Source organism: Pseudomassariella vexata (genome assembly GCF_002105095.1).
Source record: "Pseudomassariella vexata strain CBS 129021 chromosome Unknown BCR38scaffold_22, whole genome shotgun sequence".
In the NCBI taxonomy this organism is placed as follows: domain Eukaryota; kingdom Fungi; phylum Ascomycota; class Sordariomycetes; order Amphisphaeriales; family Pseudomassariaceae; genus Pseudomassariella; species Pseudomassariella vexata.
In genome coordinates, this window is record NW_024467977.1 from 340,466 (window position 1) to 356,884 (window position 16,419).

Sequence of the window (16,419 nt, forward strand, 5' to 3'; positions counted from 1 at the left end):
CGACCGCCCCAACGAGAAGCTTGTACTTCTTGACCATCTGCCCGCGCACCCACGCTTGACCTTATTACTCCGCATAGAGGGCATTGGAGCTGAACAGCTTCGCCCTCACGATCAAACTTTACCAACATGGTGGAAGGAGATTCGAGCTCTCCCACGTGGAAGTTCACACAGTAAGCTGCCTAGCGCCCATCGAGCTGTCCTCTTCTTTCATCACCGACTGCATCCCCGCGTCTCGATCCCATCTCCTCACAGAGGTGCGCTGGCTTCGGCGACCGAGTGCTTCTCGCACTTGTGCACTCGCAATATGCATACTGGAATGGCTGCTAACTGTGCCTTTCTCTAGATGTTTTGGCGACAAGGGCGACGTTGAGGACATCACAGAGGGTAAGTTACGGTTTTTGCGTTTCCAAGCGATGCACTCCAATCCAGCCTCTGCCCCCTTGACGATACGGCCTCAAGTACAATCCGCTGACTAATGCGCTGTAGCCGATATCATTTCGACCGTCGAGTTCGACCACACTGGCAACTATCTTGCCACAGGAGACAAGGGCGGCCGTGTCGTATTATTCGAGAGAAACGAGACGGTAGGTGGCTATTTGAATTGTGGCAGCAGGTATTAAGTCTGACTTTGCGCAGAAAAAAACCTGCGAGTATAAGTTCCATACCGAGTTCCAGTCACACGAACCCGAATTCGACTACCTGAAGTCTTTAGAGATTGAGGAGAAGATCAACAAGATCAAGTGGTGCCGTCGCCAGAACGCCTCTCATTACCTACTTTCCACGAACGACAAGACGATCAAACTATGGAAGGTGTTTGAGAAGTCGCTGAAAGTTGTGGCCGAGAACAACCTGTCTCATGATCTCACACCAGGCAATGCTGTCGGGGCAGGAGGAGGCGCCCCGAGGCCCAGTCCCTCGCACTCCCACTTCAAGAACGCTACCGATCTGAAGCTTCCGCGCCTGACACACCATGATACGGTCGTGGCCGCCGTTCCCCGACGAACATATGCGAATGCTCATGCATACCATATCAACAGCATTTCCGTCAACAGCGATGGCGAGACTTTTATCAGCAGTGATGATCTCCGTATCAACTTGTGGAATCTCAACATTCAAGACCAGAGCTTCAACATCGTAGACATCAAGCCCGCGAACATGGAGGAGTTGACTGAGGTCATCACCGCCGCAGAGTTCCACCCCATGAGCTGTAACTGGTTTATGTACGCAAGTTCCAAGGGCACGATCAAGTTGGCGGATATGAGAGAAAGTGCGCTCTGCGACAACCACTCCAAGTGTACGTGCCATGTGTTTTGTCTGATTATCCGGGCGTGGCTGACATGTACTTGTTTCTAGTGTTTGAACAAGAAGAGGATCCGTCCTCGCGATCTTTCTTCTCAGAGATCATCTCCTCTATCTCCGACGTTCGTTTTTCTCACGACGGCAGATACATCCTGTCTCGCGACTACCTGACTGTCAAGATCTGGGACGTAAACATGGAGCGCCAGCCGATCAAGACCATTCCCATCCATGAACACCTCCGACCGCGACTCTGTGATACGTACGAGAATGACAGCATTTTTGACAAGTTCGAGGTGGTCTTCTCGGGTGATGCCAAGAATGTCATGACAGGAAGCTACAACAATAACTTCATGATTTACCCGTCGGATCCCGAGAAGGAGGTGGAGGTGGTTTTGCAAGCGGACAAATCTGCATTCAAGGCGAAGAAGGTGGGGGTCGCAACACCTATTAATTCGTCAACCAGTCCTACCGCCACAAATGGCGGTAAGAAGGGCGGATCTCGTGCGGGTAGCCCAGCTGCGGGAGCTGGTCAGGGACAGCGTATGCGTAAGGAGACAGACGCCGACCAGATTGACTTTAACAAGAAGATTCTGCACATGAGCTGGCATCCGTTCGAGGACAGTATTGCGATTGCTGCCACCAACAACGTAAGATTCAACCCCAACCCCAACGAGGGCCTCATTGCAAATTAGTGTCTAACTTATTGCAGCTTTTTGTTTTCTCGGCACTATAGACAAGCGCAAGCCAAGTGCTGGACGAAGCCTTTAGCTGTCTGTCTGACGGCGGCTGTTCCGCTCTCCGAGGGTCGTTGGCTCAATCATCCGCAGCGGAAGGTTGTGTCGCTTGACAAGGAGAATGTTTTCTTCTCCTTGGGACTCAACTTGGCCTTGACTTGGGAAGTTGAGTAATCCACTATTGTCCTGGCAATTGTGGTGATGACGGTTGATCATGAGGCCAACACCGATGATCACTGGATGGTGCTCGTGAACGATACCAGGTTATGGTATAACACCTGAGATGCACAGTGCAGGCTGACATTGGCTCGGTCCGATGGCATCTGGGTGGCGGGATTGCAAGGACGCATTTGAGGCATGAGCAGTCGTTGGATGGCTCTTGTTGTACGTCGCGCATTTCTCCTGGCTGCCAGTGGGAAAGAAGACGATTCATACCATAGCATAGACAGTACTGGCAGGCAAACAACAGGCAGACTACAAGCATTTGGAATGACCCATGGTAGCATTTAGCATTGCGATGTTTTCCCTGTATCTTGTAAGAACTGTGAGAGGTTTGTTTCTAATGATATCTCAGCTTGTGCGTGCCCGGATTCGAACAAAGCAGTGATGCTGTCAACTTCTGTGTACTTGAAGAATACTTGTGTAATTTTCGACCACCACCCAAAAGACATATCCTCAAGCTTGTAGACTGGCTGTCGATTTACAACAAGGTAATTAATTATATGTGCTTGTGAGCGATACGTTTCAAGCTGTCTTAACTCTACCAGCCTGCTGGATGACTCCAGTCCCACCAATAGAAGTTGGATTAGGTGCCTACAGCGGGTATGAACTCACTTGTCCCACCATCTTGCCGTATTCAAAGTAGCAATGACAGATCTCTTTGGGAAAGCGGGGAACTCCCGGGATAAATCAAGTATCCCGAAAATCCAATGACGTTTAGGAGGTACGGGCCGGCTACCTTGTCAAGGTTCCAAGCCACAGGGGTATGGACAGGTAGGACAGATCAATTGTCTCGGCATTCGACTTTCGAATGCTGTTCTGAGCACTCTGGCTGTACGAAGTATTGAAACTCATTTAACAGAAGTCATAGAGCCGTGTCCAGCGTGGGTTAATATGGAATTACCCGTTCCAGACTACAGTAGAAGATGACAAACTGGCAGATATTATTCCACCAAGGCGTGCACCGTTTGTGTCTTCAACCACAGGCTTGGGATGAATTCAAGGACTCTTTTTGCAGCTTAAATCACACGTGGAAGCGCTGGAGTTTTAGCGTCATCGGCGGCCCTGCAAGTGTGCAGATCAGGATCAACGGACGAGCCCGAGCTTCTTGTCCGCTTCCTCATGTCGTAATGTACCTGACATAAGAACATCGTCTTTTTCAACTTTTTCCCTTATCCAGCAATTGGTGATCTGCTTTCTTCGGTTTTGCGGAAGAGAAAAAGAATAAGAAAAAAGTGGGCTATTGCTTTTGAAACAAGACGCAAACCCTGCGGCCTTATGCTAGAACTGACATAGTCTTCGTTCGACGCTGAATCGAATCAACCCACCTACCTCGCCTCCCTGTTCGTCGTCCGCTTCGCCGTCGCAACCCTGATGACTCCCAAATCAGCACCCCGGAGACGCCAAACTCTGCGAGACTCGCATGCCGCCGCTGCGGAAAAGAAAGACAATGCTGCCATGACTCCCAAGGTGATTAATGTCAACGAGAAGGCTCAGCTACATGGCATTTCCCCTGACCAGCGACCTGCCTATCTGAGGGCCATGGGCATCGCCGGCCGCATTTTCATCGAGACGATCCCGCAATGGCTGGCCGTGGGGGCGATGCTGGGTCTGATATTTGGTGGATGTTGTTCGAATGTGAGTATGTGGTGCTGGCAATGAGTGCAAAGGGAAAGACAGGCTGATGTCAGGGACAATGCAGGTCTTTGCGCTCGAGGCTATCATCAAGTAAGTCTCAACTCTTCAGCATACGAATTGCCGGGGTTTCATAGCTGATGTACAACGGCAGGGTGGAACCAGCTAGCGGGACGCTGTTGACCTTTGTACAATTCCTATTTGTGGCCATTACTGGATACATCTCCCAATTCGACTCGACTCGCCCGCCGTTCTTCCTCGCACCGAACCGGGTGCCGATCCGCCGCTGGCTCATAAACATTGTTCTCTTCTTCAGCATCAATGTTCTGAATAACCATGCTTTCAGCTACGATATCTCAGTTCCTGTACATATCATTCTGCGGTCTGGGGGCAGCATCACGACTATGATCGCCGGTAGTCTATGGGGGAAGCGATATGTGCGCATTCAAGTCATTGCCGTCCTCCTGCTGACGACGGGTGTCATCACGGCAGCTTGGTCTGATGCGCAATCCAAGGTAATGCGCAATGCCCGTTACACACTCCTGGAGCCGGATGAGCTAACACGGACGCAGGGAAGCGAGGGATCGCACGAGTCGGCGCCAAGCTTCAGCACTGGGCTCGTCATACTGTTCGTTGCGCAGGTGCTATCGGCCATTATGGGCTTGTACACGGAAGAGACCTACAAGACGTACGGCCCGCACTGGAAGGAGAACCTGTTCTACTCGCATCTGCTGTCGCTGCCGCTCTTCCTGCCCTTCACCATGTCGCTCATCAGGCAGTTCGTGCAACTCGCCCGCAGTCCGCCTCTCACTTTGCCTACCTTTGTGGAGCAGATGGATCTCCCCAACGTGGCCGATGCGGTCCGCGACAACATCAAGCAGATATATATTCCCAGCCAGGTCGTCTATTTGGCGCTCAATGTGCTCACGCAGTATGCTTGTATCCGCGGAGTCAATCTGCTGGCCGCAGTGTCTTCGGCGCTAACCGTTACCATTGTGCTCAATATACGGAAGCTCGTTAGTTTGTTGCTCAGCATTTGGCTATTCGGGAATAAGTTGGCTACGGGGACGTTGATCGGAGCCTTGATAGTGTTTGGTAGTGGTGGACTGTACAGTCTGGGTTCTTCCCCCAAGACGCGCTCGCCCCCTGTTAGGCATAGGGTGTCTGGTGAGACTAAGGTGGGCTAGCTCCAACGGGGCGGTTGATGAACCAGCCAATACACGTAAATACTCGTGGTGAATAGGTACTTATTAAGTACAATTGTCTATCAAGTCGTACAACTGTATGATATGATGTGATGTAATATGATGGTGTGGAACACAATATGTCCTATGTGCTGGTTATTGTACGATCAAACACGGTAACGCAGTTGCTAATGGTCACTGCACTGTTAAGTTGGTCTTGTCCACCGCATGGGGGGTCCTACAAGTACCATACCTTGTTATTTACTGCTTGGATATGCCTTCACGGCATTCAACTAGTCGGCCGATTTTGCAAAACTCAGTACGATCAAACACGATTTAGTTTGTGTATAGACGGTGTCTATTCAACGATTAGTACATGTTTGTTTTGATAGCTACAAAGTTCAACGACTCAACCGCACTATATAGTAGTAGTTGAACTCGACGCCGACCCCTCCAGTGCTTGGCATACAAATCGGCGGCCGCGACAGGGGTGATCTACTTTAAAGGTAGCCGCCAACCGCATCACATCTTAGCTCAACGGTAGTGCTGGTTTCGGTCGAATTCAAACCGGTCTGACATCACATTGTTCGGACCTCCAATTTTTGCACTTTGGCAAGCCGTTTGTCCTGACGACAGGATTTCTGCTGGCCAACGCAAGTCAATTATGAATATGGCTGGTAAGTCCGATTCTCGGATCACAGCAAGTTATGCGCATTGCTATCTGTCTTGACCTACCGGCTAATCGCTACAACCTCGATAGACCGATCCATGGAACCGCCGTCTGAATCGACCTCACCCAAGCTCGCGGCCGCCTCCAATGATATCGAACTAGACTCTGACGATGGAGGTTTTCATTCACAAGAACAAGGGAGCGATATGGATTCTGGACTTGAGGAACACGGGCATGAGAACGGAGACGCACCCCAGATACCGACTGGCGAACAGAGCTCAGAGGGCATGTTGCCGCGAGATGTGCCTCAGAGGAACCCCTACTATGACCCCGTAGACGAACGCCAGATGACACAGACTGATGCGAAACTTTTCTACCAACAAAGACAGCGCGAGTACAAGGACCTCCTACATCTCACTCCCCAGGGCAGCCCTTCCCTCTCCCCGTCGGCCGGCGACAACCTGAGCTCCACCTACCAGACTCAGATTCCGTCCTTGACTTCTCATCCGTATGCCAATCTTGGAACGAGCGCCAGCTCCATATCTCTCCACTCGGGGGCGTCCAAATTCCCCGATATCGGGACGTCGTCGACCAATGTTGGCTCTGGAGTTGCACCTCGAACTGCTACCAGACCATCTCTAGGTGGCCTAGAATCAGGTAGTCTACCGTCTAGCGAAGCGCCGCACGAGAAAAAAGAGGCATCTGGCCCAGTTCAGCCTGATATGGGCCTGCCAGACGGAGGTCCTGTTGATATTGGCAGCGGATTCGAGGACAACGACCCACATATCACCGCCGAGTTGAAAACCATCTTCAATAATATCCAAAAAATCTTGGATATTCGTCACAGGTATATCCGGCTGTCGTTGCAAAGGGATGGTGACAACCCCAAGGACGACCCCAGTTGGGACATCTACCCCCCTCCGCCCGAACCCGCATGGGTCGGACCTCATACAGCGTATTTTACACACGCACACAACACCGCTACTAACAGCTTGAGCAATAGCACCGTGTTGCCCCCTCGGCAAGACACACAGCGCACAACTGAAACTTCGAATATGTCCGGTTCCGAGCCAGATCATAAGAAAGTAATCAAGAAACGCAAGTCTGATCGGGATATTGGTGAAGATTTTGATATGAAACACGTTCTGCCACTGCCTGGTGCAACAGAGTTCACCTTCAGACTAGACGAGAATGGCGTCTACCAGGTGTACGAGAATACCCAAGCAGACAAGGCCAACACACCAGTCGTTAATGTGCCCACAATCAAGGACTTCTACATCGACCTTGAGGACATTTTGACCACTTCGTCGGACGGTCCTAGCAAAAGCTTTGCATTCCGACGACTGCAGTATCTTGAAGGCAAGTTTAACCTCTACGTGCTCCTAAATGAGTACCAGGAGACTGCCGAGAGCAAGAAGGTGCCTCACCGAGATTTCTACAATGTAAGAAAGGTCGATACCCACGTTCACCACTCTGCCTGCATGAACCAGAAGCATCTGTTGCGCTTTATTAAGAGCAAAATGAAGAAGTGCCCAGACGAAGAGGTACTTATCAGAGATGGGAAAGTCCTCACACTTGCCGAGGTCTTTGAAAGTATCAACTTGACTGCGTATGATCTGAGCATTGACACGCTCGATATGCACGCTCATACCGACTCTTTCCATCGGTTTGACAAGTTCAATCTCAAGTACAACCCCGTTGGGGAGTCGCGTCTAAGAACTATTTTCCTAAAGACGGACAACCATATTGAGGGTAGATACCTGGCCGAGATCACTAAGGAGGTCATTTACGACCTCGAATCGAGCAAATATCAGATGGTGGAGTGGCGCATCTCCATCTATGGCAGGTCGATAGATGAATGGGACAAGCTTGCCGCTTGGGTGGTTGACAACAAGCTGATGTCCCACAATGTTCGCTGGTTGATCCAAATCCCACGACTCTACGATGTGTACAAGGCCACTGGGTTGATGCAGAGCTTCGAAGAGGTCATCAAGAACGTCTTCTTACCCCTGTTCGAAGTCACCAAGAATCCAGAAAGCCATTCTAAACTGCATATTTTCTTGCAGCGCGTCATCGGTTTTGACAGCGTCGATGACGAGAGCAAGGTAGAACGCCGGTTGTTCAAGAAGTTCCCCGTTCCCAGCGAATGGACCTCGAAGCAGAACCCACCGTACAGCTACTGGATCTACTACGTCTTTGCCAATATGACATCTCTAAATTTCTGGCGCCGGCAGCGCGGCTTCAACACGTTCCTCCTGCGTCCACACTGCGGCGAGGCTGGCGACAGCGAGCATCTCGCCGTGGCGCTCCTATGCAGCCATAGTATCAGCCACGGATTGCTTCTGAGAAAGGTGCCACTTCTGCAGTACATCTTCTACCTTGAGCAGATCGGCATCGCCATGTCCCCACTCAGTAACAATGCGCTCTTCCTTGCCTACGAACGCAACCCATTCCACCAGTACTTCAAGCGTGGGCTAAACGTATCCCTGTCGACCGACGACCCCCTGCAATTCGCCTTCACCAAGGAGCCGCTGATTGAGGAATATGCAGTCGCAGCGCAGATCTACAAGCTCAGCCCGGTTGACATGTGCGAACTGGCCAAGAACTCGGTGAAGCAGAGTGGTTACGAACATTCGATTAAGCAGCAGTGGCTCGGCCCTAACTTCTCCCTCCCGGGCAAGGAGGGGAACATGATGATCAAGACCAATGTTCCCGATAGGAGGGAAGAGTTCCGGCACCACACGTGGGTGGAGGAGCACCGCATGTAAGTCCATCACAATGATGTCGAGCCGTCCGCAAGCCGAGCTGACTGTTACCCAGGATCTCTAGATACACATCGGCAGAAAGAGAGGAGGTCGCTCAATCCCCAGTAGCCTTAGAGCATCTTAGCTTGGCACACCCGGGCCCAGCATCGCCTACTTCATCCTCGAAGACGAACCTCGCAAGCAATGTGACCCTGTTCGACTCCAAATCCCACCACCACGCCCACTCGGCCCAAGAAGCACGTCTCCCGCCGTCGTCTCGCCGCCAACAACTGCCACCACAAGCCGAGCCCAGCCTCCTGTCCGCCGCCCCCCATACTAGCCCCAGCTCGAGTACGTCGATTCTGCATGCTCCGCTTTCGGGTTCGCCAGTCTTAGCAGCAGCGGCCGCGGGGCCGTGGCCCCCGTCCGATGGAACGCACCTCTCGGGTCATGAGCCAAGGTACTTCCCTGGCATGATGACGAGGGCATCTAGGAAGGATAACATCCGCAAGGGCTCGATGCACGAGTCAGACGACGCGGGGTCGGTTCGCAGCGCTCCTAAGAGGAGCGGGGCAAGGGAGGAATTTTCGTGAGACTGGTGTGGGGGGTTTGACAGCCGTAGTGCCAAACAGGACTTGAAGTTGGAATGAGTGGGTAATAGGGCATGAGAATGAGGGATGGTATGGTATGGGTGGACTCATAGAATACTCAAGGTAGAGCGGTTAGGTGGAACGGGGGTTTCTACAAGAGGACTTACATGGAAAGGAAACTACGAAAGTGAAACTTTGCGGATACATTATAGAAGAGTGGCATGCACTAGGAGAAGGGAAATTGACGTTGATAAGGCTCTCTGCTCCATGTTCAATCAATGATGGCTTAGAAGGAATTAATTTAGTACGTTTATGTGAATCATTATGAATCCACTGCCATATTGAATGCGCGGGAGTACTACAGTTGACATTTGGGATAGGAAATACTGCATGCATAAGGAGGAATCCAAAGACATGTTACAACACCCGGGCATGAGCAAAGGGGACTGATTCTGGGAGCACTTCCTACTCTTCAATAACCTCGGTAGTTGAATATTTCACTCTACGACCTGGAAATCCGTCATTACCTTGAGGAGAATCTTGGCAAGAGCACCCAGCTTGGACCCACTTAATACACTTACGTCCACGGGAAGTGTGATCTCCAATCTCCAGCCATCAAATCGTCAAGTCGACTTGTCTCCTAATCTCACTGTTCGCTCGATATTAACCCGCGGTTTTGGTTTCTTTGAAGCTGCATTTCAATCTGTCTTTCACTATTATGTACCATGTGTGCGTCTGGTGACTCGGCGACAGTGATTCGTGAATTGAATTTAAACCTCCCCCAAACCCCCCGATCTCGACCGGTACCTCGTACTCGTGGTGCTGCACCCGTCCTGTAGCCCAACATCTAATCAATTGATCGATTTGACATCGACGCGCCTAGCCGTACACAGCTACCCGGCATCGCCTTGCAAAACCACTTAGGACCCGTGCCGCCCTCATTTTTTAACCGGTACTTGCGCCAACGAGCCATGGGGTTCCTTGGCGTATACAGGGCCATATTCGATTATGCGCCTGCCTCCGAAGGAGAACTTGCCATCAACGAAGGCGACCTGCTCTACGTTCTTGAGAAGAGCCAGGATGACGACTGGTGGAAGGCAAAGAAGAAGGCAACTGCCGACGATGACGACGAGCCCACGGGGCTCATTCCCAACAACTACATAGAAGAGGCCGCCCCCGTCAACCAAGCTCGCGCCCTTTACGAATACACCCGCCAGACCGACGAAGAATTATCCTTCCCGGAAGATGCCAAGTTGCAAGTCTTCGACGTTTCAGACCCCGATTGGATCCTGGTGGGGCTGGACGGCGAGTATGGCTTCGTCCCGGCAAACTACATCGACATGGGCGACGCAGTGGACGAGGAGCCAGAGCCGGAACCGGAGCCAGAGCCACAGCCCCAAGCACCGCCCTTGCCACCAGCTCTACCCTCACGTCCTCCAGCTACCGTTGAGCCGGAAGAAGAGCCGCTTAGTCCGCCTCTACCAACCCGACAGCCATCCACTGCTTCCGAAACGAGCAGCCCAGCTGTGGCGACGCCCGCTTCCGCGTTGGCCAATGTTATGCAAGGCCGAACCTCGAGCCGGGCTCCCGCTCCTCCTCCCGTTGCCGTTCCGGCACCCCGACAGGAATACTTGTCTGAGGAAGATGACGAACCGAGTCCTGCGCTGCCTACACGTCCTCGAGCCCCGACGAGCTTCTCCGAGCATGAACAAACCGCACCAACTTCCCCAGCGCGAACGCAGAGCGCCCGTAGGAGCGACCAGCACCATGACTACACTTCCGGTTACGACACGGGCCAGATTGCGCCAGGTGGGTTCCACTTGTACAACATCAATGAGATGGTATCGGTCATGGGCAAGAAGAAAAAGATGCCCACGACGCTCGGTGTGAATCTTAAGACAGGGAAGATATTCATCGCGCCCGAGCGAACCAGCGACGGGCCGAGTACCGAGTGGACTGGTGATAAGATGACGCATTACTCTCGTGAAGGCAAGCACGTGTTCTTGGAGTTGGTGCGGCCAAGCAGGAGCATAGATTTTCACGCCGGAGCCCAAGATACTGCCGAAGAAATCGTGAGTGCTCTGGGCGAGCTTGCCGGTGCTGTAAGAGCCGAAGGTCTACGCGAGGTCATGATGGCCGCAACCGGCCGGAATAGTCAGAAGAAGGGCATTATTCTTTACGACTTCATGGCGCAAGGAGAAGATGAAGTCACAGTAGCAGTAGGGGACGAAGTATTGATTGTCGACGATGCCAAGAGTGAAGAGTGGTGGCAGGTTCGGCGACTCAAAACCGGCAAGGAAGGCGTCGTTCCCAGCAGTTACATCGAAGTCACAGAGGTCCTCAGTCCACCGGCGAATTCGAGTGGCGTAAATGCAGGCAGGTCGACCGTCGCACAGAATCGTCTCGAAGAGGAGCGCTTAACGAAAGAGGCTATCAAGAGGGACCAAAAAGTAGCTGAGGTAGGACCTGGTTTGCGTTTGCCTGTTAGAAGCAGCAGTTTGTCGGCCGGGACCAGTGATAATAATTCTCTGCAGCAGCGAAGCAAACGCGAAAACGGTCGTGCCGAAGGCAGCGGAAGCCGCTCCTCCTCGGACAAAGCGAGTAAGTTATCTAATTCCCACCACCGCCCCCTTCAAAAAAACACAACATCATCTTCAGTGGTTTGCAAGCTGACCAACCATGCCAGAACCCGATCGCTCCAAGGTCCGAACCTGGACGGATCGGTCCAAGTCTTTCACCGTGGAAGCGCAATTTCTCGGTATCAAAGATGGCAAGATCAACCTGCACAAAATGAACGGCGTCAAGATTGCCGTCCCTATAACGAAGATGTCCGCTAAAGATCTTGAGTACGTCGAACTCATGACCGGTATCTCCTTGGACGAGGACAAGCCCCTATCCGACGTCAAGCGTGCGAATACGACAAAGGTCAACGCAACGAGGGATGCCTCTAGTAAAGTCGGCGCATCCATTGAGCAGCCCAAGTCTGACTACGATTGGTTTCAGTTCTTCTTATCTTGCGACGTGGCAGTTGGTCTTTGCGAACGCTATGCCCAGTCCTTTGCCAAAGACTCGATGGACGAGAGCGTTTTACCAGATGTGGATGCTAGTGTGCTTCGAAACCTTGGCCTTCGCGAAGGGGATATCATAAAGGTAATGCGGTTTCTGGACAAGAAGTATGGACGTGACGGCAAGAAGAAAGGTGTTAGCTTTGCCGGCGATGAGGATGGCGAGGGCAGCGGCGGCGGGCTATTCTCGGGCCCAGGTGGTACACTACGGAACAATACTCGAAAAGGGCGTCCGGCACCAGCGGTCCAAACGAACGATACGATTGATGCAAAGGCATTCTCGAATAAGAATGACTCTAGTCAGGATCAGTCCGCTACGCCGTCGCCATCTGCAGGCCGTTCAGAAGCTGCGAAGCCTACTAGTGGGTTTGATGATGACGCATGGGATGTCAAGCCTTCTAAGCAGCCTAAGCCTCAAACAAACCCAGCTCCGACTCCAGAGCCCAAAGCTGCCACTCCACCTCCGTCTCAACCGCCGCCTACACAAGGCATGCTAGATCTGTCGTTACTCAGTCAACCTTTGGAGCCCATCAAAGCCCAACCTACGGTTAGCGCACCCCAGATCATCCAAGCTCCTCCACAGCCAGCACCTCAAATACAACCTCAGTCTACAGCAGCTCAACAGCCAGGGGCCACACCTGCGTTCTTTACGGGACTTGCTCAGCAACAAACTGGGCTTCAACAGCAGCCTACTGGAGCACAGCCACTGAACCTTGGACTGGGGGGCAACCGGCAAAGGCCAGTGGCGCCGCAGATGACCCAAGGCCAAGGCGGGCTGGTGCCTCCTCCACCTGCGCGTCCGTTGTCTGCGCCTCAGTCGGCACAACCGAGCGGGTTCGCTCCGCCTCCGTTGCAACCACAAATGACGGGTATTGCACCGCCCGGCCAAAGCTTGAACGACTTGAACCAGCAGAGAATGCAACAGCAATACATGGGCAGCTTCCAGCCGCAACCAACCGGTCAGGGCATGATGGGTTACAATCCCACGGGAATCCAGCCGCAACCAACCGGATTCGGGGGACCCAACCAGTTCCAAATGCCACCACAAGTTACGGGAGCTCCGCAGATGCAGAGTCCGTTCGCCGACCCCAGAGCCAGCCAGTTCTCGTCAATCCAGGTCCAACCTACCGGGTTTCACGGTGGCTTCAACGCGGGTCAACAATTTCCCCAGCCCACGGGCGTCAACTCTTTCTTACCGCCTGCCCTGGAACCGCAAAGGACGGGGATGCCCCCGATGCAGCAGTCTATGCAACCTCAGCCAACAGGCTTCGGCGGAGGATTCGGTATAGGCTTCAACCCCGGCATAAACAACCAGCAGGCCCCCCAACCTCCGCCCCCGGCTCCTCTCCAGCCGCAGCAGACTGGGCCGGCACCCCCGGTGCGTTTCGGCGTAGCGGACAAGATCGCGCCGCAGGCAACTGGCCGCCGGGCAAATCTTGCACATGCAAGTAAGTCTAAGCCCCCTCCCAAGGCAATGCGATCTCTAACCTGCTGTTATAGCTCCACAAAATCCCTTTGGTTTCTGATGATCCAATCGGTGGTGATAGTTAATTCTGTACTACGCTGATCTACGGTCTGGTTTGAGAGGAGAGAATGAACGTTTGGGCATCGCTACTGAGCTTCAGACAGGGTGCTGGGTCTGAAACGTGGGCATTGATTGATTGTACCATCCGGGCCGTCGTGAAGGTTTCGGCATGCTGGGGCCTGGGTGGATCGGAGGCAGTAGGTCGGTGGGAGATCAGCTGTGAGCTCGGATGACGATTGTCACCCAATTCCGTAACTGTCGCTCCCAAGCTTGCCCTTTAAAATGCATGCGTATTACTCTAAAGTACACAACACTACATAGTGAACTGTTCAGGCAGAGTCGTGGAAGACCAAAAAACGACCATGGGGAAGGTGAGGTTATTATTGGATACTTAGTGAAGCATAATACACACCATCTTATAAGCCTTCATTCAATTACGGTGCAGCCGTAAGTCCATCCAATACTGGGACGTCGGCACAGAGACATCCCTGGTGGTCCCCTTTGCGCATGCGGCTGATCATACATATTCGTTGATCATATAGGGCGGGATCTGCATAATGCATGAGAAATATCCCTGGGAGGCACAATGAGGTCATCAACGAATGGTGAGTACGTCGAATGTCATTTCTTTACCGTTGAAACCCCCGCAGACAAGAAACGGCAATTAGCATTGACGCATGAGCAACGAGTTTTCCGTCCTTTCAAGTTGGGGTTGACAGTGACGCGACAACTCTGATCTCACACGGAATTTCGCCAATTAGCCCAGGCAACCAGGGGAAGGATGAACGCGGCAGATTCCCAGGTTTGACAATGTATTTGCTCACCATAATTACTTGAGAATCTTGAAAGTCCCATTGCAAAAAAAAAGATGATCCGAAACAGTACCGACGGATGTTCAGATGGCTTTTCTCGTTTGGAGCGGTTTTGGATGTTCTTGAAACGACAGGAGTGAGGTGACTGATGTCACACGATTTTATCAGTAAGGCAGCGGAACAATACGTTATATCGGCCCATAGGCTGCAATTGCATGTACGTGCACGCCGGCAAGTACTCGACGTATACCAAGGAGTTACAACCCCCTGAGTAACCCCTTGGCCCCCTCTCGTCGCCATTTTCTGCTATCTTTCCCCGGATTCTCACTCTCTGCATTGGTGATCTTCACTATGATGTTCTACGGTGTTATTTCCCTGCTCCATTCTGTTCTGCAACGGGGATGCAAATGGATACCCTAATTAGCCACGGCAACATGGCTACTTAATGCAATACCAGCACCCACTGTTCCTGGCTCCCTGAACCCTGCAATCTTCATCCGCATAATACCAGCAGAAACGAGAGGGCTATGCTGGTTTTCTTTTTGCTTCATCTAGTCTTTGCGTGTTCCATAATCGACGAGGGCCAAGAACGAAGCAGATAGATAGACAGCGCTCAGCTTGTTGGGATGGATATGTGTGACCGTCCATGGGATCCTTGACGAGCCATATACTTAGGACGGTAGGTGGGCAGGTAGGTGGTTCGACGAATATCAAATGGATGCTCTTATTCTTGTATGAGGTGGGAGGATCGTCTGGAGAAGAGAGGGACAGGATACATGTATCAGTCCTCCTCCTCCTCTCTACCCATCCCGCCTATTTAAACGTCCATCTCTTCAGCCAGCTCTCTTCTTCAGCTATCTACTTTCTTCTATCAGCTGTCTGGTACCTTCACTCTCTTTACTCACCACTATAATAAAACCCCCTTCCCTTCTATACTCTCCCTATTGTAACCCAGTCAATACTACCAAAATGCACTTCACAGCCTTCCAACTCGCGCTGGCCGCCGCCCTCTTCTCAACGGCAACTATCGCGGCGCCGGCGCCCATGTCCTTCATCCCCACCAAAGTCAGCATCGTCGAGCCGGGCAAGGCGTTCCAGCCCCGAGCTCCGGTGCCTGCTCCCGAGGCTACGGGGTGAGTTCACCCGGTATCTTTGTTCTCTCATGAATACGTACAAGAGACAGGGCAGCTGACATGTTCAAACAGTGGAGCAGCAGGTGATCTCTCCTCCCTCCTAGGCGGCCAGACAGGCGGGACGTGAGTTCTCCTTTCATTTCCCTTTCTCCCTTCCCTCCCTCTTCCCTTCTTCCTCCCCAGAACCGCACGGACTTATAACATCACCACCGCAATCAAGAAATCCAAGCTAATTTCCATCCCAGAGCCAGCGACACAGGCGGCCTGGACCAACTCCTAGGCGGTCTCACCGGTGGGACCGCAGCAGGAGACGCAACACCCACAGGCGGTCTGGACCAGCTCCTCGGCAGCCTTACCGGTGGCGGTGCCGCGGCAGCGACACCTACTGGGAATGCTGCGGCGGGAGGCGCAGATGGGTTGAGCCAGTTGCTTGGTGGTTTGGGTGGAGCAAGACGGAATCGTCGACAAGTGCCTGCTGTGTCGGCGGTAACGGATGATGAGGAGGAAGATGAAGAGGCGTTTACGCCTGCTGTTCCTGGAGCTCCTGCTGCAACTACAGAGCGGGAGGATGACGACTAAATGATTGTTGGAAGACAGGGAAGTAGTCGAGATTTGCTGAGGAAAAAAGGCCATTCCCAGTTTATTATTTTGCAAATTAGGAGCGTTCGTTTGACATTGGCCTGCTGAATCATGACAGCGTTTCTCGGCCATGATGAATCTGAGTTGGAAGTTGATGATCAAGTCATCGATTCTCGTAGGGCCCTGGGTCTGGCAGGCCCTGGATAACAACACTTTATGTCTATCAATAT

General features: G+C 52.4%; 5 protein-coding genes across 5 annotated transcripts; all 5 read left to right on the plus strand.

Annotated features, from left to right (window-relative positions):
- The first annotated feature begins 7 nt into the window (after positions 1-7).
- BCR38DRAFT_115652 (WD40-repeat-containing domain protein) lies at positions 8-2,122 on the plus strand. The gene is made up of 6 exons (XM_040853424.1): positions 8-170; positions 344-384; positions 487-584; positions 637-1,294; positions 1,354-1,946; positions 2,009-2,122. Exons 1-6 carry the CDS (start codon positions 127-129, stop codon positions 2,030-2,032), a joined length of 1,458 nt encoding a protein of 485 aa, XP_040710246.1. The 5' UTR covers positions 8-126; the 3' UTR covers positions 2,033-2,122.
- Positions 2,123-3,371: 1,249 nt separating this feature from the next.
- On the plus strand, positions 3,372-5,161 carry BCR38DRAFT_450852 (upd-c transporter). Its single transcript, XM_040861417.1, has 4 exons — positions 3,372-3,890; positions 3,955-3,980; positions 4,042-4,402; positions 4,460-5,161. The coding sequence occupies exons 1-4, from the start codon at positions 3,627-3,629 to the stop codon at positions 5,072-5,074; spliced, it is 1,266 nt and encodes a 421-aa protein (XP_040710247.1). The 5' UTR covers positions 3,372-3,626; the 3' UTR covers positions 5,075-5,161.
- A 455-nt stretch (positions 5,162-5,616) lies between these two features.
- BCR38DRAFT_402331 (uncharacterized protein) lies at positions 5,617-9,455 on the plus strand. The gene is made up of 3 exons (XM_040857770.1): positions 5,617-5,748; positions 5,832-8,505; positions 8,562-9,455. The coding sequence occupies exons 1-3, from the start codon at positions 5,736-5,738 to the stop codon at positions 9,076-9,078; spliced, it is 3,204 nt and encodes a 1,067-aa protein (XP_040710248.1). The 5' UTR covers positions 5,617-5,735; the 3' UTR covers positions 9,079-9,455.
- A 591-nt stretch (positions 9,456-10,046) lies between these two features.
- Positions 10,047-13,666, plus strand: BCR38DRAFT_355692 (uncharacterized protein; the record flags this gene model as incomplete). The annotated part of the gene is made up of 3 exons (XM_040856970.1): positions 10,047-11,676; positions 11,762-13,588; positions 13,641-13,666. 3 exons carry the CDS (start codon positions 10,047-10,049, stop codon positions 13,664-13,666), a joined length of 3,483 nt encoding a protein of 1,160 aa, XP_040710249.1.
- Positions 13,667-15,446: 1,780 nt separating this feature from the next.
- Positions 15,447-16,189, plus strand: BCR38DRAFT_414423 (uncharacterized protein; the record flags this gene model as incomplete). The annotated part of the gene is made up of 3 exons (XM_040858932.1): positions 15,447-15,610; positions 15,683-15,733; positions 15,856-16,189. 3 exons carry the CDS (start codon positions 15,447-15,449, stop codon positions 16,187-16,189), a joined length of 549 nt encoding a protein of 182 aa, XP_040710250.1.
- Positions 16,190-16,419: the final 230 nt, after the last annotated feature.

Coding starts and splice junctions, on each gene's coding strand:
- BCR38DRAFT_115652 (XM_040853424.1), top strand. CDS start 127: ATGGTGGAAGGAGATTCGAGCTCTCCCACGTGGAAGTTCACACA. Junction 1,295..1,353: donor CTGCGACAACCACTCCAAGT/GTACGTGCCATG, acceptor ACTTGTTTCTAG/TGTTTGAACAAGAAGAGGAT. Junction 1,947..2,008: donor CGATTGCTGCCACCAACAAC/GTAAGATTCAAC, acceptor AACTTATTGCAG/CTTTTTGTTTTCTCGGCACT.
- BCR38DRAFT_450852 (XM_040861417.1), top strand. CDS start 3,627: ATGACTCCCAAATCAGCACCCCGGAGACGCCAAACTCTGCGAGACTCG. Junction 3,891..3,954: donor TTGGTGGATGTTGTTCGAAT/GTGAGTATGTGG, acceptor GGGACAATGCAG/GTCTTTGCGCTCGAGGCTAT. Junction 4,403..4,459: donor GGTCTGATGCGCAATCCAAG/GTAATGCGCAAT, acceptor ACACGGACGCAG/GGAAGCGAGGGATCGCACGA.
- BCR38DRAFT_402331 (XM_040857770.1), top strand. Junction 8,506..8,561: donor TGGGTGGAGGAGCACCGCAT/GTAAGTCCATCA, acceptor ACTGTTACCCAG/GATCTCTAGATACACATCGG.